Here is a 10,813-nt window from a genome sequence, read left to right as displayed (position 1 = left end):
GTGGGCCAATAGACAAATGTGGATATGAGAGCTCTTGGTCGAGCAGGTCCCAGGAACTCTTCTCAAGCGGCAGGCTGGGTACAGTACAACCCACCATGAAGGCGAGGGTAAGCACAGAGATCATAGAATTGTTTCAGCACGGAAGGAGGCCATTCGGCCCGTCGAACCCGTGTCAGCTCTCTGCAAAAGCACCTCAGCTAGTCCCACTCCCCGCCCTTTCCCCATAGTCCTGCAAGTGTGGGATCTTCCCTTCCCTCCCCAAAGTTGGAACTGTGATAATGACAGGCTGTGGAAATGGAACAGTGACTATCTGCAACAAACAAACAAACCGTGCACAATAATTTCAGGCACACAGTCACAACCCACCCAGCCGCTGCAGCTCGAGTGCGCAATCGCGAGAAACTGGCCAGGGGAAACTCACCTGAAACCGCAAGAGTCAGCTCGCGGGCTGCTCTCTCTCTCTCTCTGGCGGTGCGGGGTTTGCTGCCATTGAGTATATCAGTGCCGGGGGAATGGCGACCCCGGTGAGGAAAGGCTTCCACAGTCAAGAGATTAACAAGACGAGGTGGGAAGTTCCGGTCAGATACACCGATCTCATCCCCATAGGATCAGGGGCTTACGGGAGTGTGTGGTAAGTGGAAATATAATGCTGGTGGCGACTGTCCCTCCGATTGCACAGCTTAACAACAAGTTGGATTAACATGAAATTTATCTGGGGACTGCTGCGGATTCTGGTTGCGAGAGCGCTGAAGGTGATTCATTTTAAGAAAGTTAGCGTGCCCTTGGGATCTAGAAAGACGACAACAATAAAATAAAAATGAGATAGCTATACTGTGTATATTTATTTTGTATTATATAAAACAGGTAAAGTGTGTGTGTGTGTGTGCGCGCGTGACTGCAAACCATTCATAATAAGACCGAAGAGTTGTACTTTGCAAGACAAAGTGCAATTCTCACACAAACTTCACGGTGACCGGAGGGAGAAGGTCCGTCAACCACGGCATATCTCTGCCCGCCCACCCCGCACTTCCATTCAGAGAGAAAGACTTCGAGTTGGGTGTCAGCATCTGAGAGTTTGCAACTCGTCAACTTTTTAAATGGGAAAATGTCACCAAGTTGTAGTGGAGTTAGATTTATTTTAAGTGAGGGAAGGAGCTGGGAAATTCCATTCATTACATCTCCGAGGAAAGGACGCTTTGCAAACAAGGAGGCAGAAAATGGGAGCAGTGGGGAAAGACTTGCATTTCTATAGCGCCTTTCAGGACGTCGCAAAGTGCTTTCCAGCCAATGAAGTACTTTTGGCGTGTAGTCACTGATGTAATGTAGGAAACACGGCAGCAAATTTGCGCACAAGCTCCCGCAAACATGTCTCTGGAGTGGGACCTGAACCCATAACCTTCTGACGCAGAGGCGAGAGTGCTACTCAGAGCCACAACTGACACATTAACATTGATTGGGGCTCATGGCAAAGGTATCGACTTCAGAGGCTTATCCGTCTGTCTCTAGTATCTAAACCCACCAATACATCTGCCTCGCCCATTAGTATCGTCAAACTTTGCTCAGGATTACTGGCAAGGTCATTGCATAAATACGAAGGAGGGAGTTATTCAGCCCCTCAAAGCTCAGCCGTGCTCCAATACAACATCCAACTGCTTCTCCAGTGTGTCCGGCATTTACGTGGCTACTAACATACCCTGAACCCCACTCCACGCCTTGCTCAATCTAAATTTGTTTATCACCAGTTTGAACTTGGGTGCGTTGTCCTAATATGGCAGTTTAATTTGAATGTTCTGGATTTAACTTTCCTGTACACTCAGTTGTTTTTTTGAGATTTGGATGAGTTGCAAAAGACCAAAGTTGAAGCCAGTGGTTGCGGTATTGACTAATAACAGGAGGCGTATTATTGAAAGCTACACTCAGAACAGATGCCTTCAGTACAATTTACCAGAAGCCAAGCCCACAATAAGGATGTCACAATAACACCAACGGCTATTTTTGGAGTAAGAATGTCACAAGAACATAAGAAAATAAAAATGAGGCGCAGGAGTAAGCTATATGGACCCATGAACCTGCTCCGCTATTCAATAAGATCATGGCTGATCTTCGACCTCAATTCCACTTTCCCGATTGATCCCACATCCCTTGATTTCCCCTAAAGCCCAAAATCTATCTATCTCGGCCTTGAATATACTCAATGACTCATCATCCACAGCCCTTTGGGGTCGAGAATTCCAAAGATTCACAACCCTCTGAGTGAAGAAATTCCTCATCTCAGTCTTAAATGGCAGACCCCTTCTCCTGAGACTATGCCCCCTTATCCTGTAATGATACTGTCCCATTATCATTCGTGCAAATACATGCCAAAAATAAAACTGTTCCAGTATTACTAATAGAATTAGGGTCATGGTAGTGCAGTGATTATATACTGAGCTCACAGCACCGGGGTCATGGCTTCACTAAATGTAGTCATTTGTAGCTGGCACCGAAGGAAATAAGCATGAAAGCTTCTGGATTGTTGTAAAAACCCAATTGGTTAAGTGAAGTCCTTCAATGAAGGGAACCTGCCACCCCAACTGGTCTGGCCTACATGTAACTCCAGTGCCACACTATATAGTTGACTCTCTGAAATGCCAAATGAATTGTTACCCAGCAGAGCTTCAGGACAACAAGGAATGGGCAAAAAATGCAGCATTATCAGTGTAGGTCACACTGAGAACAATGATAAAACATTTAAAAATCAGGGTGAAATTGTGCTGCATGATATTAGTAACAAATATGTTAATGCCACCATGCCAATGTGTTAACTAATATTGCACAGCATGATTTCAACCCAACATAGAATAACGCCCCAATAACTATCTACCCAATGGATCAAATTTGCCACTGCATTATGTAACCAATAGAAAATCCTGGATAATGACTCAGTAACTCCTGTCCAATGGACATAAAGAATAATGGCCCTAATTTGTGGTCAGCGGCAAAGCAAAGGCTTTTTTAATTTTATAAAAATTTACATTTTTATTAAAATTGATAAATTTGACACACCACAAAATTTAAATTAGTTTTTCAGGGCCATAACCTTTATTTAGCAATCAATACATCGTTAAAACTCCCAGTTATACCTAATCCAAAAGGGTCTAACTTTTAGTGGGATACTTAACAGCGGTATTGTGGCAGAGGAGCTGAAATTTTCATTAGTTTCCATGATTTGAGAGATTTCACTGATTGCCGGCTCTCTGAGGGGAGGGGAGTGCATGACGGAGCACAACTTTAGGTTGTTAGGCTGCGTATACGCTAAATCCTGAAGTTGCGGTCAGTTTCAAAAGGGAAATGATGGCGAACACTGCCAATTCACCATCATCAGGACCGCAAATTCTGGGTCAATGTATCACTTAACCAACAGGACATGTAGAATAAGAATACCCCAAACATACACGCATGTACCCACACACACACGATAACAATTAAGTGAATACAACTCCTACAACCATGCCCAGGACAACATGTTAAGTATTAGTTGATCTCCCATGTTGGTGGACACAGATAAAAATATTAGACATCATTAAAAAAATTTAAACAGAATATTAGGAATAATTTATGCTATCCCATTATTATTTGCATTTTGTTTGCTCTCCATATCAATTTATTTAAAATTGGATATATGCTTGAAAAGGAGAAATTTTCAGAGCTACGAGGAAAGAGCAGGGGAATGGGACTAATTGGATAGCTCTTTTAAAGAGCCAGCACAGGCACGATGGCAGAAATGGCCTCTTTCTGTGCTGTATGAATGCAAGATTCTAAGATGTCTTCTTGCTTCAGTTTTTTTTATACTCAGTGTCATTATCCTTCTTTTGTGATCTCTTCTGATACTTAAATATGTTTGCTTGTGATAAATTACATGTACCTTTGCATTTTTAACAGAAGAAAGATTTGAATTTATATACTGCCTTTCATGACATCTCAAAGCGCTTTACAGTTCATGAAGTACTTCTGAAATGTAGCCAGTGTTGTACTATACACCAGCATTGTGATGGAGGTTGCACAGTGGCACCTTTATATAGCACCTTTAACATAGTAAAACATCCCAAGGCGCTTCACAGCAGTGTTAACAAGACAAAACAGATACATTTGACACCGAACCACAAAAGAAGAAATTAAGGCAGATTACCGAAAGCTTGATTAAAGAGGTCAGTTTTAAGGAACGTCTTAAAGGAGGAAAGACCGTAGAGAGGCGGTGAGATTTAAGGAGGGAGTTCCAGAGCTTAGGGCCCAAACAGCTGGAGGCACGGCCACCGATTGTTGAGCAATTATAATGAGCGAGAAATGTACAAGAGGGCAGATTTTGAGGAGCACAGACATCTTGTGGGTTGTGAGGCTGAAAAAGATTACAGAGATAGGGAGAGGCAAGGCCATAGAGTGATTTGTAAATGAGGATGAGAATTTAGAAATCGAGGCGTTGTTTAACCGGGAGCCAATGTAGGTCAGCGAGCACAGGGGTGATGGGTGATCATGACTTGCTGCAAGTTAGGACATGGGCTGCTGAGTTTTGGATGACCTCAAGTTTACGTAGTGCAGGATGTGGGAGGTCAGCCGGAGTGAGTTGGAGTAGTCAAGTCTAGAGGTAACAAAGGCATGAATGAGGGTTTCAGCAGCAGAAGAGCTGGGGTGGAGGCAGGCAATTTACGGAAAAAAGGCGGTTTTAGTTACGCCACAGATATGTGGCCAGAAACTCATTTCACAGTCAAATATGACATCTAAGTTGCAAACAGTCAGATAGATGCTAGGGAGAGGGATGGAGTCAGTGGCTAGGGGACGCAGTTTGTGGTGGGGACCAAAGATAATGGCTTCGGTCTTCCCAATATTTAATTGGAGAAAATTTGCGCTCCTCCAGTACTGGATGTCGGACAAAATATCTGACAATTTAGATAGCAAGCAGGAGTCGAGTGAAGTGGTGGAAGGATAGAGCTGGGTGTCGTCAATGTACATGTGGAAACTGACTCTGATATCGCCAAGGGGCAGCATATAGATGAGAAATAGGAGGGGCCCAAGGATAAATCCTTGGGGGACACCAGAGGTAACAATGCAGGAGTGGGAAGAGAAGCCATTGCAGATTTCCTGGCTTATGATTAGATAAGAATGGAGCCAGGCTAGTGCAGTCCCACCTAGCTGAACAATGGTGGAGAGGCGTTGGAGGAGGATGGAGCGGTCATACTGTGTCAAAGGCTGCAGACGGGTCCATAGAAACATAGAAAATAGGTGCAGGAGTAGGCCATTCGGCCCTTCGAGCCTGCACCACCATTCAATAAGATCATGGCTGATCAGTACTCTTTTCCTGCTTTCTCTCCATACCCCTTGATCTCTTTAGCCGTAAGGGCCATATCTAACTCCCTTTAGAATATATCCAATGAACTGGAATCAACAACTCTCTACGGTTGAGAATTCCACAGCTTAACAACTCTCTGTGCGAAGAAGTTTCTCCTCATCTCAGTCCTAAATGGCTTACCCCTTATCCTTAGACTGTGTCCCCTAGTTCTGGACTTCCCCAACATCAGGAACATTCTTCCTGCACCTAACCTGTCCAGTCCCATCAGAATTTTATATGTTTCTATGAGATCCCCTCTCATCCTTCTAAACACCGGTGAATACAGGCCCAGTCAATCCAGTCTCTCCTCATATCAGTCCTGCCATCCCGGGAATCAGTCTGGTGAACCTTCGCTGCACTCCTTCAATAGCAAGAACATCCTTCCTCAGATTAGGAGACCAAAACTGAACACAATATTCCAGGTGAGGCCTCACCAAGGCCCTGTACAACTGCAGTAAGACCTCTCTGCTCCTATACTCAAATCCCCTAGCTATGAAGGCCAACATACCATTTGCCTTGTTCACCGCCTGCTGAGCCTGCATGCCAACTTTCAATGACTGATGTACCATGACACCCAGGTCTCGTTGCACCTCCCCTTTCCAGAAGGACGAGGAGGGATAGTTTATCTTTGTCACAGTCACAAAGGTTGTCATTTGTGACTTTGATGTGAACCATTTTGGTACTGTGGCAGGGACGAAAACCAGTTTGAAGGGATTCAAACATTGAATTCAGGGAAAGATGGTCATGGATTTGGGAGGTGACAACACGTTCGAGTATTTTGGACAGGAAAGGGTGGTTGGAGATGGGGCAATAGCTAGCAAGCAAAGTGGGGTCAAGGATTGTTTTTTTGAGGAAAGGGATGATAACAGCAGATTTGACGGAGAGGGGGACAGTATCTGAGGAGAGAGAACAGTTAACAATGTCGGCTAACATGGGAGCCAGAAAAGGAAGTTGGGTGGTCAGCAGTTTAGTGGGAATAGGGTCAAGGGAGCAGGAAGTGGGTCTCATGGACAAGATGAGTTTGGGAGATCAAAGGAAAACTCGAGAAAGATATGAGTTTAGGGCTAGGGCAGGTGGGAGCCTCCGATAAAGTTTGGCCCTGTGTGCAAGGTGAAGGAAAGGAATTCGCAGAGGCAGCTGATCAGATGGTCTCAATCTTTGAGACAAAAAAGTCCATGAGATTCTCACACTTGTTGGAGCTGAGTGTGGTGGAGATAGGGGAGAGGGGTTTAAGGAGATGGTTAGCAATAGAGAATAGTATTTTTATTTTTGCATTCCAGAATGATCCTGAAATAGTGAGCTGTTTTTGTAGACAAGAGTAGAAACCGATAATGTATTATGTGTTCGAGTCAGATCTGGCGGTGAATGGCGAAACCAGTTGTCTGCCAAATCCGTTTAAGTCTGCGCCTTTTTCACTTAAGGGAGCGAAGATGAGGGCTATACCGGGGGAATGGTCAGCATGGGAGAGAGTCATCTTTTTAATAGGAACTAGGGCATCAAAGGTGGTGGTGAGGTGGTGGTTGAGCAGATTGGTGGCTGCAGAAATGTCATTGTTAAAAGAGGGCCTAAGGTTGGACAGTTTTGAGTTGATAAGTGCAGTTGTAAGAGAGTTTGGAGAGAGTTTTATCGAGGAGCGGATGTAGAAGGAAGTAGTGTTGGATTGGGAAAGGGGAATGTGGGTCGAGAACAAGATGAGGCCTAACCGGGCGTGTTGAACCGTGCGTGGGAGTTGGAGATATTTTTGGAATGATTGGAAGATGTTTTTTTTTCTCCGAAATGTTGATTGTATTTATTATGCTAAACAATTAGATCGGGGGAAAACACACAGACTTAAACACAGCCCATGAGGAAGAGAAAAATTGACTAACTTGGTATGATGTGGCAGATGAGAGACTCAACTCCACAACTGACATAAAGAAGAACTTGCATTTATATAGCACCTTCCAAGCGTCAAGACTGTCTTAAAGCACTTCACAAAAAAAATTATTGTTGTGTAGACAAATGCAGCAGCTAATTGCGCACAGCAATGATTATTTTTGGTGGTATTGGTTGAGGGTCAAATATTGTTTCAGATTCTGGAAGAACTCCCCATCTCTTTGTATGGTGCCTTGGGATTATTTTTACACACCCGAACAGCTAGAAAAGTATAATGTCTTATCTAAATAATGCAACATTGCACTGAAGTGTCAGCCGAGATTACGTGCTTAAGTCCTGGAGAGGGGCTTAAACCTACAATCTCCTGACTCCGAAGTGAGATTACGACCACAGAACCAAGCTGACCCGTTTGAGAAATGTTATTGTAAAAATAGATAGTTTGCGCCGACTGCAACTGCTCATTTCACACCAGCCCCGGCCTACTGGCACTGCTCTGTAACTTCCTGTCAGGAAGTATATGGGACCAGCTTTCCAGCTGAACCTTCTCTCCCTCCCTGTGGTGAAGGAGCATCTACAATTAACAGTCAGGATTGGGCATTCATTGTCGAAATGATCACAGGAGCAGACCGCATTTAACATTCTGAGGTATGTTGTTTTGGCAAGAGCACTGTGCCACTTACAGCAGAGTATTTATAAAGCAACTGGTTGCGGCAGAAAACCAATTCTTTCATTCTAATTAGTATTATTACATCTTTTCAGATCTAAACACACAAGATAAATATGCTGCACGTGCAAAATGAATGTGGCTTCACTGGAGGTGTCGGTTTTGGTCATTCTTCATTTTTTTTTACTCTGACGTGTTATTTATTTTGTCCCTCATACCTGTGGGTTTTATATTCTGAGTAACAGGTGAACTACTCCTGGACTTCTGTTAATACCACTCTGTAAACAACTGTTTTTTAAAAACTAGAAAATTCTGCCTCGCTGTGTCTGGCCTCTACTTGACACATCCCCACAGCTGAGATAAGGAATTTAGTGCATGAGGAATAATGGGGACAACGTCAAGTCCTTTCACTCCATGGCGTGATGTGTTGCAGCTCCTGTCACAGTGCCACCTCGTCAGTTAGCAAGTCTGATATTCTGCTTCTTGTTTCCACTCTATACTGAGGGAGCGCTGCACTTTCGGAGGTGCCGTCTTTCAGATGAGACGTTAAACCGAGGTCCCATCTGCCTTCTCAGGTGGACGTAAAAGATCCTATGGCACCATTTTGAAGATTAGCAGGGGAGTTATCCCTGTGGTCCTGGCTAATATTTATCCCTCAATCAACATCAATAAAACAGATTATCTGGTCATCATCACATTGCTGTTTGTAGGAGCTTGCTGTACGCAAATTGGCTGCCACGTTTCCTGCACCACCGCAGGTCGGGAGTATAAAGAGCAGGAGCCTGGCCCTGGAACATTGTAGGCCACCCCTACCTGCGAAAGGATATCACTGCAGGTCGGGAGTATAAAGAGCAGGAGTGCGGGCCCCTGGAACACAGTGGGCCACTCCGACCTGTGAGAGGATACCACCGCAGCTCGGGAGTATAAAGAACTGGAAGCATGCCACTATAACTTCCAACACGAGTCGTCCCGAGTGTGCGACGACTTTGAGGTAGGCGACTGGGTGACGTCATCAAGACCCAGATCGCCTGTTAGAGCGGGCAGGTTGGGGTGGATGAGCGGCGAGATCGTGGCGGAGGTGCAGTGAGAGATCATGGCTGAGATGTGACAAGAGTTGAGTGGTGAGAGATCGTGGTCGAGGTGCGTCAAAGGAAGGTGTGGGGCCCAGAAGAGGTGAGGGTCCAGGGGCAGCATGGGCCAGCCCACACTGCGCTATGTGTGCGCACTAGGTCCGTGCAGCAGAGCAGGTCTCCAGTCATTCTGGTTTACCCTTGCCACTGGATAAAGGCCTAGCTCTGTCAAGCCCATGTGGTGGCTGATGTGCAACGGTCACCACACGCTAAAAAAATTCACGCAAAGGCATCTTCCATCCCTGGAGTTCAGGACAGGAATATTGGGTCCTCCATTGAAACATCCATGAACTCGATCCTTTTGGTGTGGAACCAAGTCATCCTCGTTCGAGGGACCGCCTATGATGATGATGACAACAGTGACTGCACTTCAAAAAGTGCTTATTTGGCTGTAAAGCACTTTGGGACGCTTTGTGGTGGTCATGAAAGATGCTAAATGGAAGTCTTTCTTTCTTCCTTCCTTTCATATACAGTTCAGCTATTGACCAGAAGACAGGGGAGAAAGTGGCTGTGAAGAAATTGCACCGACCCTTCCAGTCTTTAACTCATGCCAAGCGAGCGTACCGGGAACTACGATTGCTCAAACACAACAAGCAGGAAAACGTGAGTTAAAATCAACAAGCTTGAACAAAGGAATCCTAAGCATATTAACATGTTATGTCTGTTCTCATTTCTTCTATGATTTTTATCAGTCACGTTTTTCTTTTTGCAGGTGATTTGTTTGCTCAATGTCTTTTCACCAGAAGACTATATACAGACATTCCAGAGCTTGTAAGTACATGCAGCACAGTGGAAATTTTTTTTGTTGTCTTCTGGCATTTTCAGTGTTTTGGATTCCAGCATGGCATGTACCTTCTTGCAAACCTCTATAAGCATCAATAAAGTAGTGGGGCGTTTATTCATGGTCTCAATTTTCCCTGCCCTCCTTACATATTGTTGAATTGCAAATCTCTACTCCACTGCTGTCAGTTGCCACCACTTCTACTCATGGCTCTGTGAAGTGCCTTTGTAAAATGTTACTGTATTGAAGGCAGTACATAAGTTAATATCGACAGTGTATTGTGTGCTAGGAGACCCGGTGGGAGATAGAGACAAAATTAACTGAAAAAGAGGCAGCCTTTCGGTCTCTCCTCTCTCTCTTTCATTCTCTCTCTCTATCTCACATATTCTCGTGCTTCGATTTGTGAGGGAATTGATACACAAACAGGAGAATGTGTGGTGGATTAAGTGTCTCGGTCCTTAAATTCTTCTCTGTGGCTTTGCTACAACATGCTGAGAAAGAATTGATGTGCATGATGTGGCGACAAGCCAAAGATATTGTTCGAACAGGTTACAGTTCTTGCATGATTCGGATTTTTATGTCTTGATAATTTATGCTTCTGTAATTTTCTTCTGCTCACCTTTTCAGTGTTGACTTTGTGTTAGGAGACAGTTTCATGGATTACACTGCCCTCGGGTAGTTAAAAGAAAGACTTCCATTTATATACCTGTAGCATCTTTCACGACCACCGGACATCCCAAAGCGCTTAACTGCCAATAAAGTATTTTTTTTTTAAGTCCAGTCACTGTTGTAATAGATAGATATTTGGAGTCGAGTTGACTTAGGTATATGGAGATTGGGCGGGAAAGTGGAGTTGAGGTTGATCATCAGCCATGATTTTATTGAATGGCGGAGCAGGCTCGAGGGGCCAAATGGCCTACTCTTGCTCCTATTTCTTATGTAATGTAGGAAACGTGGCAGTCAGTTTTCTGAACAGCAAGCTCCCACAAATAGCAATGACC

The 10,813-nt window shown here is 44.5% G+C and overlaps 1 protein-coding gene across 1 annotated transcript in view; it reads left to right on the top strand.

The window, feature by feature from the left end:
- The first annotated feature begins 512 nt into the window (after positions 1 to 512).
- LOC139276900 (mitogen-activated protein kinase 14A) overlaps positions 513 to 10,813 on the top strand; it is a 52,281-nt gene continuing 41,980 nt past the window's right edge. Inside the window, exons 1-3 of the mRNA XM_070894896.1 lie at positions 513 to 631; positions 9,505 to 9,634; positions 9,744 to 9,802. Coding sequence (XP_070750997.1) covers positions 513 to 631; positions 9,505 to 9,634; positions 9,744 to 9,802 — 308 coding nt within the window. The remainder of the gene's footprint in view (positions 632 to 9,504; positions 9,635 to 9,743; positions 9,803 to 10,813) is intronic.

This window comes from Pristiophorus japonicus, chromosome 12 (genome assembly GCF_044704955.1).
Source record: "Pristiophorus japonicus isolate sPriJap1 chromosome 12, sPriJap1.hap1, whole genome shotgun sequence".
Taxonomy (NCBI): domain Eukaryota; kingdom Metazoa; phylum Chordata; class Chondrichthyes; family Pristiophoridae; genus Pristiophorus; species Pristiophorus japonicus.
The sequence above is the reverse complement of the archived record's forward strand: the minus strand, read 5'-3'. Positions and strand labels throughout refer to the sequence as shown.